The sequence below is a fragment of the Uloborus diversus genome, chromosome 7 (assembly GCF_026930045.1).
Source record: "Uloborus diversus isolate 005 chromosome 7, Udiv.v.3.1, whole genome shotgun sequence".
NCBI classification, from domain to species: Eukaryota; Metazoa; Arthropoda; class Arachnida; order Araneae; family Uloboridae; genus Uloborus; species Uloborus diversus.
Window position 1 is genome coordinate 84,882,592 of NC_072737.1, and position 22,628 is coordinate 84,905,219.

The following is a 22,628-nucleotide window of genomic DNA, read 5'->3' on the forward strand; positions in this document are numbered from 1 at the left end:
AATGTTTCAAAAATTTTGCAAACCACCGAAGTTAGACTCACAGGTCTATAATTTCCCGCACTCCCTATAGACTCTTTCTTGGAGAGCGGTGTAATGTTAGCCAGCTTCCAGTCCTCTGGCACTGTCCCCGAATTATAAGAAGCATTGAAAATGTTTGCGATTACATCTGCTTATTCCTCTGCACATTCAAGTAAAATTTTCGGATAAATATTATCTGGCCCCGGAGCCTTAGTCTCTTTAATTTTTTTCAAATGAAGTAAAACGTCATCCCTGGAAAATACAAAGTCCTCAAGCTGTACTATAGCTTGTGTCTTGTTGGTGTCAACTGTTGAGATACAGTTATCGTTAAAAACACTCGAAAAAAAGTTATTAAGAACATTAGCAATATCACTATCGTCCTGAATTAAAATTCCGTGCTCATCAACCAGTGGCCCAATATGACTATTTCGAACTTTCCCCGAATTAGCGTATGCAAAAAACCTCTTGGGATTCCTGTTTATGTTATCTGCCAGTCTTTGCTCCAACTCTCTTTTCTGAATCCGTACCAAATACTTAAATTTACGCCTTGCCTTACAATATTGGAGCCTATCTGCACTGTGACCTGTTTCTCTAAACCTATGAAAAGCAGCTTGCTTGTAATTTAGAGCGTCTTTAGTTTCCCTGGAGAACCACATTGGCCAAATTTTAGTGTTGACACCCTTTCTCCTAAAAGGAACCTGATCCCTAACCGTATTTGCTAGATTTTCCTTAAACTCTGCCCACTGAAGATTCACATCGCTATTGTCCAATCCAGAAGAAAAAACTGCTTTCAAACTCTGCCGAAGTGCCACAAAGTCAGTATTTCTGAAATTGGGCACAAACCTAAAATTCTCTACTTTGTGCATATCAAATTTAATCCCAAACCTAATACTGTTGTGGTCACTATCTCCAATGTGTTCCCCTACACATAACCCCTGAACAGAGCCTTCCATGTCGCAGAAAACTAGATCTAAAATCGCGTCCTGTCGAGTACCCTGAGTTACAATTTGATCTAAGAAACAGTCACCAATTACTTTCAAAAAATCCTCTTCTCTGCTATTACTATGGTAAAAATTATTCCAATCAATTCCTGGAAAATTAAAATCTCCCATTATGATGACTGACCCCTTGCTAGAAATGTCACTAATAATACTAAACATCTGTTCGTCTTGACCCTGGCTTAAGTTGGGTGGCCTATAAATATTCCCCAAACGTAGTTTTTTGCCCTTATTACTAATCAACTCCATCCAAACCATATCAATCTTATTAGGTTTGTCATTAATTACCAATTCATTGCAAATTAAAGTGTCTCTGACATAAAATAAAACCCCACCGCCTCTTTTACCTACTCTATCTTGTCTAAACAAATTATACCCAGCAATAGATAATAAATCATCATCACTTTCGGTAGCCCATGTCTCGGTAACTCCAATAATATCCAACCTCTCGTCTTTAATTATGCTTTTCAATTCTTCCATCTTGTTCCTAATACTACGAGCATTTGTATAAAAAACCTTAAGTAAGCCCATCTTACTTTTATTTAATGCTGCACGATTGTTTGAATCCCAAGTGTTAAAATCTTTTCTCTTATTAGCCACCCTATTTCCGTTTCTACTAAAATCCCGATAGTTAGTACCCTTTCGAATTCTGCTCCTTAAACCATGCCCCCATTTCCAACTCAGTTTTTTGATTCTGAAGCCTCTAAAATCAAACCACTAACCATTTTGACCCCTGTAGAGCTCAGATGTAGGCCATCCCTAGCAATCCAATCTCGTTTACATCTACTCCACACATCAATAAACCTGATACTACGCTTAACGCAAATTTCCTTGAGTACCAGGCAGGGCCTGATTAACGCACGGTCCCGTGGGTCTGCGGACCTGGGCACCACAAATTTAGGGGCACTAAAATAGCCTAAATTAACTTACTTACTTCCTTTTTTTTCTGTTAAAGTGAACGTTCCTTTTCAGCTTTGAAAAGAATCAAAAATCGTTTTAGAAGCTGCGTTTCTCAGGATAATTTACAGGCGTTTCCGTATTGACCATTGAAAATTCTGTGACATCAAAATTAGATTTCGATGATGTGATCGACACATTTGCCTCTGTTAAAGCCAGAAAGAAGCCTTTTTAAAGCTTGATGTCAGAATTAGTTAGTTTATTGCAGTTTTAAATTGTTTTTTTTAACTCATTTTCACCTTAAGGTAAGGCAATTTTAACTATGTGGCTATCAAATGTTTGGTATTCAAATCCCACGTTTCTGTAGTAATGTGTAGATTTCTTAGTATATTAGGTATCTAGTATAAAACATCGACTTTAAAATTGTGCTGATTTTCCCATGGGGGGAGGGAGGCAACATCTTCTTTCCAGGACCTGGGCACCAGTTTGTCTTGATCAGGCCCTGGTACCAGGTTCATACACCTAGCCCATTGGTTTAACCAACTCCATTATATATGCAGGCCTAAAACTTTAAGATCAGTTTCGCATTTTACGTTCAGCTGCAGATGCAACTTTTGTTCTCAGTATGGTAGAATTACAGATTCTAACAAAGAAGAATTGATGGACCAATCAAGATATTATGTAATTTTGAATTTCAAAATTCTAAACCAGTGAATTAAATCAGTGAAACGTATTCTTTCATGCTGACCTTCGACTTCAACTTTACTCCTATAGGAAACAAAAGTAGTTTTATTCATATATGCTTGGCGTTTTTTTTTTTTTTTTGAAATAATAGTTTGCAGAATTTGATTTGAGCTAGTTAAAAATAAATTGAAGAATATTTATGGGATAGTTAAAATTATTTTATTCCTTTGGGAGGCGTGCCCCCTCCCTCTCTTAAAATCCTCCACTGCAAGATTGCATCATAAAGAGACAGAGATAGTTTTTGAAAGGGACACTGGGCAGTAAAAAGTGTCCCCCTTCACACATACAATTTTTATGCTATGAGTGTGAGTTTGTTTTCCTTAAATAAATTCCAAAACATTTTTATCTATGCTGAGGAGAAAATAATATTAAAATATTTAATGGAATAGTTAAGATTTATTTCATCCTCTCAACGGGGCCAGGGACCCCAATTGTCGATGATCTTCAATTATTATATTATCAGGGAATTCAGGCAGAAATTTTTTTCAAAATTGAAGCTTTAAAATAAATTTTAGACAATCTTTGATGATATTAAGTTGAGGGGCAGTTTGGAGGATTCCTGGAAAATTTTAGATTGAGGTCCTAAAAACAAAATTTAGACAATCGTTAATGGTAAATAGGGTGCGTTTCTCGGGGATTTGAGTGGGAATCTGAAAAGCTTTACGGAATTGACATCCAAAATATGTGAAAGCCATTTCTGATGCCAATAGTGGAAAGGATTGGGTTTGGGAAATCTCCCTCGCCATTCTTTCAGAATCAAAGCTTCAAAAACACTCTTCTAGGTTACCCATGGGTGCAAGTTTGGTGATGTGTTCAAGACGGAAAATATTTTCAGCTCCCCCCCCCCCCCCCCCCCCGCCCGCATGCGGGCTTATAGAAAATTTTGTATGTATAAATGTTGCAGATTTTAACAATGCCAGTTTTGGAATCTGTGTCATTTAAATTTTAAGCCTTAAAATTGTAATATTTAAGTGTTTTGACATCATAATTCCAAAAAATCTAAAATCCGGCAGAAATTTTTTCAAATTGAAGTCCAAAAAACGCTGTGGTAGGCCATTTTGGTAAAGTTCAGGGAAAGGAGGGGTTCAGGGACTCTTACATCAATTATTTCAAACTGATAGTCCCAAAATCACAATATTGGGCAACCTTCAAAAAATATTAAAGAAAGAGGGGGGGGGAGGAGACGCCTATGGGCTTTTCCGAAATCGAAGATTTAAAAACAAAATTGTAATTTAAATTTCATAACGTTTATACGCTTTTTGAATGCACTATTGAAAGGATGGATTTCAGGAACCCTTCTTCGGCAATATTTCGAAATTGAAGTTTCAAAAACGCAATTTTAGACGATGTTGGATAATGTAAGGGGTAAAAGCGTTTTGCAGCATCCCACCATTAGTTTTTTGCCGATCCTAAACATTTTTGTTGTAGCAATAAAATCGCTTAGGACATAAGATTTTCACTTTTGCAACATAAATCAGTTCTGATTCGAAAGAATACCCAAGGTAGCGCCAACAAACTAGAAAAGAAGGAAAGGTGGGGGAAGGGTAAGGCCGACTAATGATAATGAACTGTCACCATTCCCCCACAGTCTTCATTTGAAAAAGAATTCTTTTATAAGATAGCAGGTGGTGAAATTAGTAATAAAAAATCGCTTCAGTGAAGTAGATATATTTTTTAAATAAGGTACCCTTTCCAACATTCATTAATTAAAAAAAGAAATAGGGGAACTGAATCCTAACTCCAGGCAGGGTTCCCGAATCGCATCCCTCTTAAGGCACTCAAATATAGCCTAAAGTGGCGCTTTAAATATTTTTGAGCATCAAAGAATTTTCAGAAGAGAACTCCCGAACCCCTTCCTCTTTCACCACAAATGTCCTAAAATTTCAATTTTTAAGGCTTCACTTTCTAAATTGTTTTGTAGGAATAGCACCCCTCTTACCTATAAACATGACTTATGACCGCCTTAAAAATTTTAATACTTTAATTTTGGAAACTTTTTGAAAAAATCTTCCTACATCCTTCCCCCTTAAGTCATCCAAAGATAGCCCAAAACAAAGCTCTTAAAATTTCAGAAACTAAAATGTTTCGGGCTGGGGGTGCGGAATACCCCCCCCCCCTCTCATTGTGTTTACTAAACGCAGTGTAGGTAAGTTTTTGTTTAAGATTTATTTTTCTATTGAGAGAGCAACTCCCTTCCAAAACATCGCCAAAGACAACCCAAAAGTTTTAAGACTTCAATTTCGAAAATGTTTCGAGAAAGACCACTGAATTCCCTAACTCTTAACTCACTCAAAAATAGCCAAAATAGCATTTCAATGCTTCCAGAGAGAGAGACCCCCCCCCCCCCCCCCCCGAACTAAATTTTACTAAAATTTGCGGTTTCCCCTATTCATCACCGAAGATTTAAGAATTTAAATTCTGAAACGTATTGAGAGAAAGCCTTCGAATTCCCTCTTCTTAAGTCTTCCAAAGATTACCTAAAGCTGAGTTCTGAATACTTCAGCTTTGAATATTTTTTGGGAAAGGAGAACCCCGAACCCCAAGACGGTTCAAAGTTGCGCTTTTAAGACTCCAATTTCGGAATTTCGCCTAAAGAGAGCCCCCTCCCTCCCTCTTGACATTGCCAAAGACAGCCTAAAAAATTTAAGACTTCAATTACAAACAGTTTTCGGGAGAGGGTTGCAAATGCCCTTTAACTTAAGTTATTTAAGTATAGCCTCAAATAGTTTTTAATACATCAGCTACAAAACATTTTCATGTTAGAACACCAAAACCATCTCTCATAAATTCACCAAAGATTGCCTAAATTAGTGTTTTTAAGACTCCAGTCTTCGATTCATTTTTAAAACCCACTTTTATATCATTAGAGACAGCCTAAAACTTTTTGACTTTTAAATTTTTAAGAGTTTGCACTGGAGAAATATCAAACCACTCCTAGCTTCAAAAATATTTTCAATTCAGTTTTTCGATATTTTTTACTGTAACCCGTGAGTAACCCCACACCCCCTAGATTGTGCAAGATATCAACGTTTTAAGACCTTAGTATCGTGGGTTAATTTGCGGACAGATTACCCTCTTTGCAAGAGCAGTAATTTTTCGCAAACTCGTGCTGCCGTTTTTTTTCTCCTTTCCTTTCTCTCCCTCCCCCCACCCATATTTCCATTCTAGCGAGTGTTCGAATCGATGACATTAGAATTTAATGATTCCTCAAGTCATTGTCAAAAATGTAGGAACGGTTTTCCCATCGGTGTTTCCAACCAGCTAGAAATCCCCCCCCCCCTCGATTATTTCCAAAATTCCCATTTTCATTAAAATCTTCAAAATCTTGATAAGTTTCTGTTTTACATGGTATGTGGACGCCCTTTACTGTGGCGAAAATATTTCATCTTGTCAGCAATCACTCTCAATCAGTGATGCAGATTCAACTCTTAAGACATTTTAAGAGCGTACATAATTTTCATTTATGCGTGTCAAGTTTGCAAAAAAAAAAAAACACAAATGAAAAAAAACGAAAGGATGATCGAAAATAGCATGAGAAAAGGCTAAATTTTCAATTAGAGCCGATTGCTTCGAAAAATTAGAGAGAATAGCGAGCAACTCCTCGGTCTGCAATGCAGCGAGTTGGAAATAAAGCTATACCTAAAAAAAGTCAAACGGCGCGAGCCGAAAAGTCACTCCTCCAAAAGCACATGGCGGAAAACCGCGAGAATGTCGATGTAAATTCGTGGTTATGGAACGGTCCAGTAATATTAAAGCATATTTTTCAAACACTCAATTTTTCTTTTTTCATTCAAAATTAAAAGAAAGTCATTGAATTTCTTTCCGTCCCGACCTCCGTCTCGAAAATTTTGTCAAGACGGAAATCCGTCCTGAGACGGAAGGTCTTGCACCCATGAGGTTACCTTTGGTAAAGTAAAGTAAAAGGATAAGTTTCAGATATTCCTTCCTTCCCTTTCTATGCTATTTCCCTTTCTTCTTTTTTGTTTTAATTACTGATAAAATTATTGTGGAAACTCAGTCCCAAGTTTTCTTTTTTAAAACTATTTGAGTATTTTTGGTCATAAATGTTGAGAAATTTTCAATTTCCAGTCTGATAATTTTACTTGTTTGAAATACAAGCATGTGCAGTCTCTGTAAAAATACTTTTAATAATTTCGACTTTTGTGATACTTTTTAGTGATACAGGAGTGACTCTTTCCCAGAGTGTAACAGGAAGAGGAATCATAATTTGTCAAGATTATTTCGAAAAAATATGAGGATTACTTTAATGATTTTTTTCGAAGAAAATTGGTTTCAATAGAGCCAGAAGAAAAAATAGACTCTCACTAATGCATCCCCCCCCCCCAAAAAAAGAAGTATTTTGCATGCATGGCGCATCTTCTGAGTCAGCTTAATACTTTTACATTGTAGTGACTTAACTAGGAGAGGTGAGGGACATTATTTAAATACCCTACAATAAAAATTACAAATTAAAAGTGGAGTAAACTCCTCCCAAAAATATTACAAAAGATAAAACTAAACCTGTGTTTCTATAGCGAAAAGTTCAAAACTTTTCTCGGTCATTCAAGATTGCCTAAAATTTTGACTTCAATTCGTTAATGTTCCGACTAAGTACCCGAAATCTCCTCCACTAACATTATCGAAGGTCAGCTAAAATAGCATTTCTAGAGTTCCAATTTCCAAAAGTTCCCAGAGAGGACTTTGAATCTCTCCTCTCTCTAACATCACCTGAAATCGTCTAAAACTACGTTTCTCGAACTATAATTTCGAATATTATAGGGAGAGAACCCTTGTAGCCAGAGGCGTAGCTAGACCCGACTTTCGGGGGGGGGGAGGGGGGGTTACTTATATAAGTATATATATATATATATATATATATATATAAAAAATGTATGTATGTATGTATGTATGTGTGTGTTAACTTTTTTTCAGTATTAAAAGAAATAAGAGGGAGGTGAATCTTACATATTTGGAATGGGGTGCCCCAAGTCCGATGCTTGTGTCAAACAAAACAAAAGCAAAGAATTTTTTTTTTTTTTTGTCTTTAATGTTGTGGAAAATTCAACTTTATTTTTCTTTTCCCTACCTTTAATTTAAAGTGAAATTTTCTGGCAACGGGGATCTTATCAAAAACAGTCTATCCAAATCAGGGGGAAATCAAATATCTGATGAGCGTGTTCCGTTCATTTCAGTGTGACTGATTAATTTAGAGGGTAACGCACATCTACAAAAGCTGGCCTCCTTGAAAGCTAATACTAGATACTTCCATTTCCGCCTTTAAACTGGATGTTTGGCTTTCAATCTCATCGGTGATCAGACTATAAAGACTATTTTTACTAACTTCGTTTGCACTAAAAGTATGAAATAAAATAAAAAAAGACTTCTTGAATTATAAACCGCAAAAAATGAAATTGCTTTTCATATCGTTATATTTATATGTTGCTTTTTATGTATTTACATTTGGGCTAATTCTAAAGCAGTTAATAAAACCTGAATTTAAAAAAAATTAAGGAAGAAATATAGATGTTAGAAAGTCACTCGCTCAAAGCTGCATACCATCTGTTCTCCTCTCAAGTTTTTATTTTTAATTTTATTACCTGCTTTAGAATTTACATAAATATCTATTTGAGAGAGCAACAGCAAATTTCAAGTGTTATAAACAGAAGTCTTTTATTTTCTACTTTTTAATGCGAACCAAGCTAACAGAAATAATCTAGATTAATTTCGTTTTTAAACATTTTATTCGTGTAATGCTATGCAATTTTTCTTTTGAATTAAAATAAAATTGCCTTTAGAACGGTCCGATGGCTTTGCAGACTGTACTTCGTTTTCTTCAGACGACGTTAACTTTCTCTTTTTAGAGCAATCCTTTTCGTCATTTTCATTCTTTTCTTTGGGTTTAAAAAAGCTTGTTTTGCTCGCTTCATTATGCAGCTATTTTCACTTAGAATGTACTATTCTAAACAGGCTGTACGTTTCCAAAAGAATATTTAGTTAATACTGGTTGAAAAATCAATGTGGATTGTAATGGATACTCTGGTTAGCAAAGGCAGTTTTTGACTATGACCTTTGACACACAGGAGACCAGATCAACAAAAACTTCTATCGTCTCGCATTCCGGTTATGCTATCATTTTCGGATTCGAAGCCCTGTGATCTTTAAAGTAGCAAACAAAAACATTTTCTTCAACTCAGAAACAGAGGAATTGTCTTCAAGAGCGGACAGCTGAGGAGCAGTGGAAAAAAGGGAGCAATGCGAGGAAGATTAACAAAAGGACAGTCGTTTCGCGCACTTTCTTGGAAGAAGCGTAAAGGGGTGAAATTCAGAGGTTTGACATGTAAAACTTTTCAATTTCATGGTTAAACGTCATTCAAGTTAAAAGCCATTTCGCTCTGTTATCTGGATTAGTACTGTTCTTTGGTTGCTCTCTCTTTCTTAAAATTGTGATTCCTAAGAAAAACAAAATGATAGGAGTGACAAGAAAGTATAAGATTTTTTCAAGTGATGAAAAAAATGAAAATCGTAGAATATTGGCCAAGTTAGATTTTCAGCAATTGCTAACCTCAAGAGGATAAATAATGAATCCAAAAAAAAAATCAGGGACCAAAAATCAATAAAAGACTTTTTCTTGAAAAAGATATGCTTAAAGTTTCTTTTACTGTCAAAATGATTCCTTAAACTCGCAATAAAGCACTTAATAATGTAATAAAGGAGTAAATACCTAACAAAACTGATACAGAGGAATTTTATATCAAAAGCCCATATTGTCTTTAGTATCGATTTCAAATTTTCACCATCATATTCCAAATTTCTATAAAGTTTCTTAAAGCCCCCATATCTCCAAACCTCTTTTTCTCGATTTTTTTTCTTTCCTGTGAAATTCGAACTATACAGATTCGACTGTATGCGGGAAATTCCCACTGTGCCGCTCATAAAATTAAACAAATTTAACGATTTGCAGAATCTATGACAAAGAAAGGCTACATATACGTGGATGTAACAAATCAATCTCATTTCTGAAGCAAAGTGTCAATTTCACTCAATTATCAAAAAATTGTTGCAGCAGAGGGAGGTGTCTTTATACTTGAGAGTCACTCATGGAGCAGATTTTCAATGGCATTGGGGGGGGGGGGGGGCAAAGTGAGTTTTTGACCTTTGTTACTCAGAAAAAAGTCGTTTTGATTTTTTTCTTTTTCTCCTTTTTTTCTTTCTCTTTTTTCTTTTTTTTTGAGACAAACGTTTCGGGGGGGGGGGGGGGTTGTCCCCAACCCCCCCTTAGCTACGCCCCTGCTTGTAGCCCCCCCATTTAAAACAGTCCAAGATAATCTACAATTACATTTTTAGAAATTCAATTGCAAAATTTACTGGAAAGGGAACCCGAATCTCTTCCCTCCGGATGCCTCACATTATCAAAAATCGTCTGAAACTGCGTCTGTACTACTACTACAATTTCGAGACTTTTCTAATGGAGAAATCCCCGAATACCCCTACTTCTGCGTGAATATTTTATTTACGATTAGGTTCTAATAATTTCATAATTAATTGCTAATGTTATTTTCAGTAATGAATTTCCATGAAGTGGTATGGGGGGAGGATGCTATGGGGGGAGGATGCTATCTTTTAAGTTCACCAGGGATGCTTTAGACCCCATAGGTACGTCACTGAGCACCTTTAATTTTCACATGAGTATCTTTATTTCTCTTTCATGAAAAGCATGATGATATTCCTTGATATTTTTACTAAGTGTTAAAATGTTTTAACTTTCTTTGTGTAAGAAAGGGGGTAAAAATTCATTTGAAGGGTGTCAGAAAGAGCTCTTTCTTATCAAATTTAGAACCTGACTTGATTTCGTGAAACATTAGTTCCTCCTCTCTGCAGCACCGTTTCATGAACACATTTATTTAAAAATTATCATGGCATAAATAAAATGCATAGAAGAAATGATGAAAGCTGGGTGTATGTGATGTAGAAGCTGGTTAGGAGAAGCTTTGTTGCCAGTCAGCCACAGCAAAACATTATGGACTTTTAACCTCGTCTATTTTTTTTTTTTTTTTTTTTTTTTTTTTTTTTTGAGCTAATGGTAGTACCGCAGTACCCCTGGTGACCCACCTGGGCACACCTCTGTTTGTAATATACAAATACAAAAGTGACGACCAGCAACAGGCTCTTGGCCCAGCTAGGCTCTCCCTAGTCAATTTATTAGTCCCCAATGAAGATCAATGGCCCTCTTAAAGCTATTCACCCCCTTGCTCATTACCACCTCTTCCGGTAAGCTGTTCCAAGTGCCCACAACCTTACTAAAGTTGTAGTTTTTCCTTATATTCAGGTTAGCCTGAGATTTGAATTAGTTAAAACAATGACCCCTTGTCCTGCTTTCGGTGCAAAATTGTAATCCATTAACATCATTCATTTTGATAAATTTAAACAACTGAATCATGTCCCCTCTGATCCTCCTTTGCTCCAGGCTATACATATAGATAAAGTTGAAGACTATTGAATTAGTTTTTAGATCTCAGTAGTAGAACTGTTTCAGTAGTCACACAGATTAAAATATTCTATAACGTAAATTGCATTTTTCAACTAAAAAATAAAATGCTCAGAAATTTTTTAAAAAATTAAAATTTTTTGATAATTCAATTCAAAATGAAATGGAAAACTAAATAAATAACTAAAAGAAATAATCATAAGTGCTATGTTTTGAAAACTTGAAATATATATATATTTTTTTAATTTGCATCAAGTATAAACTTTATTTTGAATTTTCAAAATCACTCCTTTTGTGGTTTTAATAAGTTGAAAACATGGCATTTTTTGCATGTTTTGGCGTTTCTTTGCAGCCACATTTGATGAAATACACGTGATTTGTTGCGCAATCTTTTAACATCTGCTTTCCATAAACAACATTTCATAATATATTCTCATTAGTATACAATACAAGCCATATTGAGCAAAAATACGAAGTTATTTTTTAGTTTAAATACGATTTGTTTTTAAACATCGATCGGCATGTCGCAACGAATAACGCATGATAAATAACAGACAACTCATTATCCGCCACTGCACACTATCAGCCGGCTTTTAAACACAACAAAATATGCAACCTACTGATTGTGCTGCAGAAAATAGGTAAAAGTCGGCAGCAATCGCAGATTCCCCCCCCCCCCTCCCGCCTTTGCCTCACCGTCTAAAAAAGTCTTCTTCCTAATATTATTATTTTCAATCAAACGTATTATTTAATTGAAAACGTTGACATATATTTTGTTGCTGAAGAGTTATAGTCTAAGATCCCACTAACGAATTTGTATCCACATTTGCTTCTTTTTAAACAAAACACAATTTTTACACATAATTATGATTTGAAAATATGTTTCTGCCAGGTTCAAAATATGGGAGGAAGCAGGGGGGAACTCGCACCGCCGCACCTTGCATTTTAGGTTTTTTTTTCTTTCAGTATTTGCTTCATATCTAAAAAGCTATTTACTTGCGAGTGAAATCCTTAGTTAATAAATTAAAGAACATAAAATTACCTTTCAAAAGGTGTTTATATAGTTATTGTAGCTGCAGGAGGTGAGGAGACATTTAAAATCAGAGTCCGTGATTTTTAACCTGAGTCCGAGCTAAAATGAAGTGATTTGTACAGGCAAGGTCCCAAAAATAAAACAAGGGTAGAAATAGTCTGTTTTTCAAAAATTCACGAGCTTTGAAATTAGTATCTCCACTCTTCTTACAACTACCATAAAAATAACTTTTTACTGTAGGTACTTTTTTTAAGGTAATTTTATGCTGTTAAAAATAATAATGAATGTTTTTACTCGCAAGTAAATAGTTCTTGAGAAATGAAACGAAAACTGAAAACACGTACCCAAAATCCAAGATGTCGGCGCGAGTTCCCGTTACTTTCGGTCGTATTTTGATATTCCTCTGGTCATAATTATGCACAAAAATTGTGCCTCGTTTAAAAAACGGACGAGGGTAGAATTTCGTAGAAAGATCTTGTGCTATTCGGTTTTATACTAAAATAGGTACAACTTACCTGAGATTGATTCAAAACTGGAGCAACGCTGTCAGACACATATATGATTCTTCCAGTATCACAAGCAACAACAAATAAGAACCCATCGGCAGCTTCCAGAATAAGATGCTTTAGCTCTTGATCAGTCAGAAAAGAAGGTTTGTAGCTGCCGTCAGAACTTGTATTACCAGTGCCTGAAAGAAATCAAATAAATGGAAATGAAATAATAATAATAATAAAAAGGCCGTGGAAACAGTATTAAGGTAAAAATACCATATATACTCGCGTATGAGTCTAGTTCCTTACTTTTAGGTGGAAAATCGGGAAAAAATAAAAAACCCATGTAAAACCCTACATTTTGAGAAAAATCAAGAATATTTTTCCCCAATTTTTGAAAATAAGCGTTTTAAAAAGATCGAAAGTTAAATATAACAAGCATTCTTACGATCGAAAACGTGTGCCTTTTGTATATTAAGGATTCATTTCTGCGATAGCGATTTTTATGAAGAGTTCGTTTTTGCGGTTAAGGTTACTGTTGGCCTGTTGTTTTTGATTTGAGTTGACATCAAGAAAGTTTTGTTCTGCAGCTATATTACATTATTTTCTTTTAAGTAAGCATTGATTTCCTCATAGACAACTATCGGAAAAATTCGCGAATCAGGCAAATCCTGCACTTTTCGAGTAGTCTGTCTTTTACTGCTATTATTTAGTCGTAATTTCACAGTGATACCATCTAAAATTAAAGCAGAATGTGTGAGTATTTACTTTAGCGTCTGTTTAAAAGAGTTGGACTAAAATCGGAAAAATATTCATTGTTTTTCAAAGAATTGTTCGTTGAAATTTTTTTGGAAAATCTGCCCCCCCCCCCCGGATAAGTCGATCCCCCCAACTTTTAATTTCATTTTTTGTACTAAATTTCTCGACGTATAAGTACTATATACGGTATTTAATTTAACCATTCTAAGCGCAGTCTATTTATTGAATTAATACCAGTTTTCTAGAAAACCTTTTCAGGTCTTCTTTAGGCCTCTAAGATCGTACAATCATTTCTTAAAAAAAAAAAACTTCATTATTGTCTTTTTAGGCACCAAACTGAGATTTGCAATTTTAGAATTTTCCCAGTCTTAAATGCCATCATTAAAATTATTTCATCAAAAAATTAAGCACTTATTCTTCATCCCCTCCCAAAAATTAATCAAGGTCATTTCGAAACTTTTTTTGTTAGGATATAAATATTTTCCATTTTAATTGAATGCTTTAAAATTTTAATTATTTAAAATTAAATACCTTCAGATAAATTCTAAAAGGTACTTGTACAACAGTGGAATACTTGTGTGTGTTTGTAATGCATTTTTTTAAAAGTTCATTTAAATTTATAACATTTATTATTTTTCATAGAAAATTAAGATTTCGGGGTAAAACTTAAAAAGGATTGTAAAATATATTCGAAAGTCAAGTTATTTTTAGAAAAAGTGAAGGTTCAATAACATTAAGGAGAAATGATTTTGATGGGGAAAAAAACTTTCCTTCTGTAAACACAAAAGGATTAAATGATGTTAGTTAATCGATTGAAAAAAAAAAAAAAAAAAAGAGGAACCCCACAAAAGTTATTGATTACAAATAATGACGATATGTACTTTACAAAAGGCTTGATTGGCTAAGCTTGAGCTTAGAATCCTTGTTAATCGCCAGTTTGTTTTTTTTGGGGACAAATGTGGAGGTTTTGTAATTACTTCTCGAAGTAAAGTTTTCGTTTTTACTATGGAAAACACAAAACAATGTATGAAAAGTCTCTAATTAGGTGTTTGTGCGAAGGAGGGGAATAGGGCACGTGTCATCTACAAAAGAGCTCGTTCAACTGATTTCGTTTGTGTGTGTTTATTTATTTACGAAAGTAAGTTTTCTGTACAGTACAAATTCGGACAGCTTTGACGGGTATGAATAATGACAATAATTCTTAATTTAACACCCCCTCAAACAGCGTATTTTATTTAAATGTTTTCAGCAAGGGAGGGGACTTGTACTTTGTTCGAACTGTCCAAGTGTAGTAAAATAAAATGCTTTCTTTTTTGTGTGTGGGGGGGGGGGGGCATTTTGTTTGGATTGTAATGCGTGTTTGAATGAAACGCATGCTATGTTTTAACATAGAGCGAAAAGACTGCCTTCTTGCTTTCACAAAAATGAAAGTCTTGGATTAAGTGGTATGTAAAAATGAAAAAGTTGCTAAATAACTGAATTAAAAGTATCATCTGACAACTTCCTATTGAAAATTTTTTTAATTTTCTATAGGAGAGCTTGTTTCCAAATGCTTTCAAGTAAATTTTTAAAAAAAAGCGATTTTGTCGTGTAAGATTTATATTGACTTAAAGGGAAAATACCATTTTCCAGTAATCTATGAAAGATAATAACAATATATTACATGGTTAGTAAAATCCTGACAGTATAGTTAAACATTTAGAGCAGGAATTAGTAAATGGAGGGAGCTAGTCCAATCTCAGCAAAAGTTTGCCAAAGAGCTCAAGTCACGTGGCTTAACAACGACGAATGGTCGACACGTTTTGGGTGAAACTGGTGAAAGAAATCCGTTTTCTTCCAATGCTTTGCTTCAAAATCAGTCACGTGACTTGGGGTCTTCCTTCACGAATGAAAGTCTTCCCTCCCTCCAATTCATCCCTTCTCGATGGTGAAACCCTTTTGTAACAAAACTGTAAGACTTACGCCCTTTAGGCAAAAAGAATTGTTTGGGGTGACATGGGGAAGACAGTAAGTAACAAATTTCGAGTTTTTCGTTTTTCTCACGGAAAAACAGTAAACGCTCAAGCAAGCCCGACATTTCAAAGTTTTTCGGTGAGGGCGAGACGGGGGGGGGGGGGGAGCAAAGGGTATGAACTCTACGCATTTTATGGGTAAAAAGCATCATAATACAAGCAAAAATGCATTATAACATTTTTTTTTAAAATGTCCCTCTCCCTCCCTCCCTCCTGATTGCCCAAATGACGGGCCTGCGCTCAAGCATGGAATCAACAGTTATCCAATCCAATCAGCAAAATAGTTTAGTTTCTACGAGCGACGGAAGATATGGCACTTGTATACGATATACTTGGCCTGGCGTTTTTGCCTTCCAATATAAAATGTACCTTTTGTGACTTATTGTTTTCCTCATGTCAGCCCTTCAATTAATGAAATGATTCCAGCCCATAGGTCAAATTTTTCCGTGCTCGGAGTTGAACGAGTTCATCTCAAAACCGGTTATAAAACAAGATAAGCATGAGTTACTTTTATCGAGCGTCAGCGAAACAAGTTTTTCTATGTTAACAATAAGAAATAAATTTCAAAAGAAAAATTGTCTAAAAGGGTATTTCAGTTGTTCAATTTCGAAAAAATTCCGGTAGGGACTTTAAAATTTCGTTTTCATAGCCTCAACGTTGAAAGTTTTTTAGTAACAAGTTCCGAACCTCCCTTTTCTCCCGACATTACCAAAGACATCCGATAAATGTAAATTTAGGTCTTCAATTTCGAAAATATTCCGAGGAAGAGCATTAGTCCTCTCTTATAACGTCTGAACATGCAGACTAAAACTGTGGTTTTGAAATTCCTAATGTCGACAAATTTACAGGAACGGCACTCAAAGCTCTGACCCTTCCCAAACAGTCGAGTAGCAGATAGATGGGGCTGCTACTCAGGCGTGAAGCAGTTTTGTCTAAAATGCATTTTTAGGACTTCAATTCTGAAAAATTTCCGGGGCATTCTATTAGGGAAAACTTTTTCTCCAACGTCACTACCAAAGAAAACTTGTAATTGTCTTTTCAAAGTCTAAATTTCGAAAGTTTTCCGATGGAGATCTGTAAATCTTCTCATTTCACCTAATGCCTCTAAAGACGGCCTAAAATTGTGTTTTTTAAAACTTCAATTTCGAAAATTTTCCGGTTGAAAGCTCCCGAACCCACTTTCCGCTAACGTCAGCACACAGATAGCTTATTATTATTTTTTAAATATATTTTTACATATATACATTTAAGTGAGAGAGCTGTCTTTGTTGGCGAGGGGGCTAAAGCATCCTATTATCACCAAAAAGCCTATTATAGCTAGTTCTTTAAGAAAGAGCGGCAAACAGAGGAACCATTCAACCACTCAGGGCGGCAGAAACTGTAGCTCTGACACTGAAGTATTGATATCTTTTCTATCAAAAAGTCAATTTTTGAAAATTTTGACTTAACGCCTTTTAGAAACAAGCTCTTCAAAACAAGCTCCTGAAAAACCCTCATTTTACAAATGACTGAAATCTAAAACTTTAAAGCGGAAGGTCTCTTTTTCAAGGAATGCAATGCTCAATGACAAAAATCAATAGTTGAAAATAAATCAAAATTTAAAAAGTGGCTATTTGGAAAAAAAAAAATTAAGTTTTTTTTTTTTTTTTTTTTTCAAAAAGCTGTAGCAAAATAAATAAATATATATATAAATAAATTTATGAAAATAAACACATATTTTCAAAGGATGCATATCATTTAATAGAAAAAAAAAAGTTCGCCGGCCGTCTTGTCGAGTGGTCTGAGAAATCCGACCCGGGTATGTACTTTCTCTCTCCTTTAGTGTCCTTTCTTTGTGTGAATGTGTTGTTGTATTGTGAATGGCTGCCTGGTCCTTATGGCCAAGCTGTGTACTTTGGAAGTATGGCTTCACACCAAATTACGGTACAGTTCGAAAAGCACAGAAGAAGCGCATCCCAAACATTGGATGTAGTACTCCTGATGATGTACTCCTATTGTTCGATATTTTAAAGCGAAACCTTACTCGAATTTGCGCATGCGTCAGGTCTTTTCTGATTTTATAAAAACAGGGGTGATAGCAAGAAGGAAGTAACGAGCAAGCAAAAACTGAATGCATCGGGAAAAAGTGCGCTTCCTTTAAACCATCACCCTTTTTTCAATTGGAGTCTGCTAGTCGCGGAGTTCGAGAACAAACAGTAGCTCCATAATCCCAAATTACCGATCTAGCTGGCACAACAGACTGACTTGCAAATAAAAGAAACTGCATCAAAATATCGTGAATCGTTCCAGAGATACGGCACTTAAATTTTGTTAAAAATCGCAAGCACCCAGCCATCTTTGGTGCCCTGTTATCTCGGGACAAATTTTTTTGGGGGAGGGGAGGGGGAGGGAATACACCTGTATCTTACTTACTTTTGAATTTCAACATAATGTTGAATTCAAAAATTTCGAGACTATGAAGGTGGACCCTGCCTGAATTGACATGGACAGTGAATATGAATGCCCCTTTGCATATTTTAATGAAATCCTTTTTTCTTCTAAGAAGTAATGGTTTTTTTCTTTGTTCTAATTTTACTATGCGTTTTAATTAAATTCTTATTTCTTCGGGGGGGGGGGGGTTAATTTGTTCTAATGCTAATGCGTAGTTTAATAAATTATTTTTTCAGCGGAGAAAAGAGGGACTCCAATAAAAGGGGGCCTTTGAGGTACTAATATGGATTTTTTTTTCCATTAGGACACGTTTTTAGTTCTGGCGAGACAGATATTTTCGTTACTTCAAGGAAAGTTATTTTAAATTAGAAGCATGGGCATCGTCGTGCGGGTACATTTAGTTTCAGATATTTTCAGAGAAACTTTTCTTGAAGCAAAAAGGAACTTTTTCGAAATATAAACTACAACAAAGAAATATTGAGAATTACAAAGTATTTTGGAACAAAACTTCGCATTGAAATAATTCGCTATAAATTTGTACATGGAAATAGGGAAACACGGGGAGGAGGGGGGTGGAAGCACATTAAAAGATCTCTACCTCGCATTTCTATCAAAAGTTGAACAGTGAGCAAACGGTTCATTACTGTATTCTGCAGTTTGACTTGGCAATCAGCACTGGTACTCTGGATAATTATTGTGGAAAAAGTTTCAGAATGCCACGGATTTAAAATTATTTTAATTTTTTCTTTTGTAAGTTACGTTTCTTGATTTCTGAATGCAATATTTTCATATTTTTTAATTAAAAATAGGCTATAAGATACAGTAAAACCTCGCTACAACGATATTTTGGGGACCAAAGAAATCTAACTGTTGTAAAGGGATATATTATTATATAGAGGGCCTACCATATTTTGGGAATACAATAGGTTTTTTTTTTATTTTAATGTTATAGTATATGCACTACTTGGGTATAAATGTCTTTGGGTGATTCTCCAAAATCCTAACAATATTATGTCCCAGGAGCCAAACACAAGGATTGTTTGGCCTAGAATTCTTTTTCTTTTTTTAACAGTTAGAAATAACTTTTCCGATGTTATTCCATTCCTATTAAAACAATAATTCATTTATTTTTTCCTTTTTTTTTTTTTTGAATAACCAGTAAGTCACTCTTTTGGCGTGTCTCCATTCGTTTCTCCAATATACTTAAATTATTTTAAAATATTAAAATCAACATTCCACAAATTTTATTTGAAGTACTAAATTAAGCATACTTAAAGGTGTAAATAACATCCTTGAACTACATTTAATTATATAAATAAGCAAGGTACGTCATTTTAAAGTTTGTCCCCAGGTTTCATGTCATTCTCCTGTCTTAGGAATGAGTTTATTATTATAGATTTAAAAAAGGAATTTTTAATTTGTACTACAAACCCTTACTAGTTGGGTAAAACTTATTAGTTGGATTTGGAAGTTATTAGTAGTTTTACCTGTTATTTTGTTGGATTCCTTAAGTATTTTGTTAATATAATTTGTCTGCTGTTCTTACTAAAACTTTAAAGTTCAAAAATGGGTATGTAATATTTTTAATAATTCTTATAGTGGTGAAAAGAAATAAGTGCACAATAAGCAGAAAGTCTTCTCTTGTCAGAAAAAGCGGAAAAAAGGGCAAAAGTTGATAAAATAGGATTATTTTCATTATTTGAGAACCAAATTTATCGTAATAATGGGGGGTTGAAAATTTAAAAAAAAAATAGTTTTACAGGGGTTTATTGTTGCAGAGAATATTGCAATATTGAGAGGATGATAACATTAATTCCTATGCGAGTTCACCGGAACCACGAAATATTACCGTAGTAGAGGGATTATCGTTGTATCGGAGAGCGTTGTAGCGAGGTTTTACTGTAGAAAATACAATATTCAAAGCCAAAAACAGGAATAAAATGTAAGAAAAGTTTCGTGAATATGTATGATAATTGAATAAATTGTTTTCCTTCTTGAAATTAAATAATAGCACACACAAAATTTGCAAAAAAACATTAACAGGTTCTCCGTAAAAGAAGTCGGACTGCAACATAATAAAACAAACTTAATACAAACTTCTAAATAGGAGCAAAAAAAAAAAAAAGGAAAAAAAATCATAATGCACAATTTATTCAAGACTGTACCACTTTAAGACGGATGTGAAAGCAAAGAAAACATTTACAGTTTTTATTTCAAAAACATTATTACCAAAACTTCATTCACTAAGTGAAGCTGGTTTTCTCGCTATAAAAGAAATAAATATCCAAACCCTCTCCTCCATCCACGAGTGAAAGTCCCTAAACCATTCACTTAGTAGTACACCCCATTTTGAATTGTGTGAATAATTTAAGCAAAAGGAAAAACGGAGATGGATAAATTCCGTCAAGAGCAGGCCATTAAGGAAGCAGTTTCAAATTCGTGGTCGAAGATGGAGTTCCCTGGAGATTCAGGGAAAGTTATTCAAGAAGTGCAGATGACATAGCATCCATTAAATATTAAGCCATCTCAGCGGCTAAACTGATCCTTCTCTACTCCGACCAATCACGGTAGACGCTGTCGAGCCACGTCACACATTTAATGAGCTTTAACTATATCAATAATTTGGCGCCACTGGACGCCCCAAACAAGGGATCACGAAGAGAAGGCTCCGGCGATTGCTTTTGAGTCGCCCTTTTCTCACGCAACCATACGAGTTTCAATTGATTAAAGTACACTATCAAATTACAGTTTGATTACTAACTGAATAAATAAAGGACAGCGAACATGACTCAATAAGTAAAGATCCGGTAAAATTCATTTCGATTAAATATACAGATAAGATGGCAACGAAGCATTCTCTTTAAAACAAATAACAAGTTCGTTCAGAATTGAACGATCCCCCGCTTTCACGTTTACCGAATCGATTTTTCGACAACCGCTGAATTTCTCTCAAGTAATTTGAGGTTGTAAATTTTTCAGGGAACCTTCTTGACATTTACAACAGAATTTTGAAAATATCTATATTTAAAAAGAAAAAGAAAACATTTACTGGATCGACGGTTGTGGGAGTTCTCGAACTTTCTTCGAACTTCGGTTCGCTACTCTCATGAGTGAAAGAACAGGCGCCAGTTTAAGCAATGCTTTCCGAGACCAAGAGACTGGATGTCGAAACTTGACAATGAAGTTAAAATTTAAATGTAAAGTAGATTATAACGTGTGCAGCATATACGCCAGGTAGAGGTTTTTTTTTTTTCATTTGAAATTAGACAAATTTAGCCTAATACATTTGTACTCTGAAGCAAAATTATAAACAACAACGTTTAATACATTTAAATTAAAAAAAAGCCTTCAAAAAACACCTAGGAGCTAAAAAGCAAAAAATAACCGATTACACTTGCATGCTATTTCCTACCCAAAAACCTAGAAATAGAATTTATTTTACAATTTCAGTACAAAAATAAACTAAACTTAACACCCAATTATAAAATAAACAATGATTTTAATGATTACACGATGAATTATTTTAAACACCTAACTAATTATATACGATCTCTTAATTTTTAATAACCTTTTGAAGTCGGGGACTCCTATAATTACTACCTAACGTAACTGACAACCCACCGAATCCTGCATTAAACACTAATTTATCTAAACACGATATTAGTCTTTAAAACTAAATCTACTCAGTTACATTAGGTAGTAGTTTGTAGCAGTGATGTGCCGGATCGTTAAAAAAGTAGATCCGCGAATACGGATCCGGATCATTAGTTTCAAGATCCGCGGATACGGATCTCAAAAATGTTTTGACAAATTCAACTATCCAAGTTCCGATTTTATTACGGAAAGTATTCCCGTCATAATAATAACACTGTTTCTTCAAAAAAATGTCATCTATGGCGAAAATATAATAAAGACTATGATTTACTCTTTAAAGAAATCTCCGTTAAAATTGAGGGAGAGTTGGAAGGAACGGGTCAGCGCTGCATTAATGCTTAAATAGAATGTGAAAAATTATTTCTAACTTGCACGGTAGATGTAGAATACAGGAGCAAGAGTGTAAAGCTGCTACTGGATAGGCTAGAAATAATTTTTCGCATTTTATTTTAGCATAAATACAGCGATGACCCATTCCACCCAGATTACTCCGACCGACGGAATAACAGAGCCGGGAACACATTTACAAACAATAAATAGAGAATTTTGTCTCACTTGTTTTTGAAGAATGCAGAGAAAAACCAAAATGAAGAATAACAGAAATCCCAAATCAATAACAAAAGCTAATATAAACTAAAAATTAAAAAAAAAAAAAAAAAAAAAAAAAAAAAACAATCCTCAGAGGGCCGTTGGTGTCTGAAATGATACCTTATAATTTAAATAGGGAATAAAATCTAATTTAAACGGAATTTAAGAGTCTTTTTTTTTAATATTTATGAATTTTTAGAATAGAAAAGATACGTCAAAAAAAATAACGGATGCGGATACAGATCTTTATTTTTCCTCGGATATCCGGAACATCACTAGTTTGTAGGAGGCCCCGACTTCAAAAGGTATTAAGAAATTGGGATAAGATTAGGAAAATTAAGGAGATTGTATATAATTAGTTAGTTATTTAAAATAATTCATCGTATAATAATTAAAATCAGTGCTTATTTTATAATTGGGTGTTCAGTTTAGTTGATTTTTGTACTGGAATCGTAAAATAAATTTTATTTCTAGCTTTGGGTAGGAAATAGTATGTAAGTTTAATCGGTTATTTTTTGC

General features: G+C 34.6%; 1 protein-coding gene across 8 annotated transcripts in view; it reads right to left on the reverse strand.

Annotated features, from left to right (window-relative positions):
* The window catches only part of LOC129225604 (aryl hydrocarbon receptor nuclear translocator homolog), a 187,471-nt gene that overhangs the window by 28,756 nt on the left and 136,087 nt on the right, over nucleotides 1–22,628 (reverse strand). For all 8 annotated transcript variants that reach the window (XM_054860065.1, XM_054860062.1, XM_054860061.1 and 5 more), the window contains one exon: nucleotides 12,691–12,863. In XM_054860065.1, coding sequence (XP_054716040.1) covers nucleotides 12,691–12,863 — 173 coding nt within the window. The remainder of the gene's footprint in view (nucleotides 1–12,690; nucleotides 12,864–22,628) is intronic.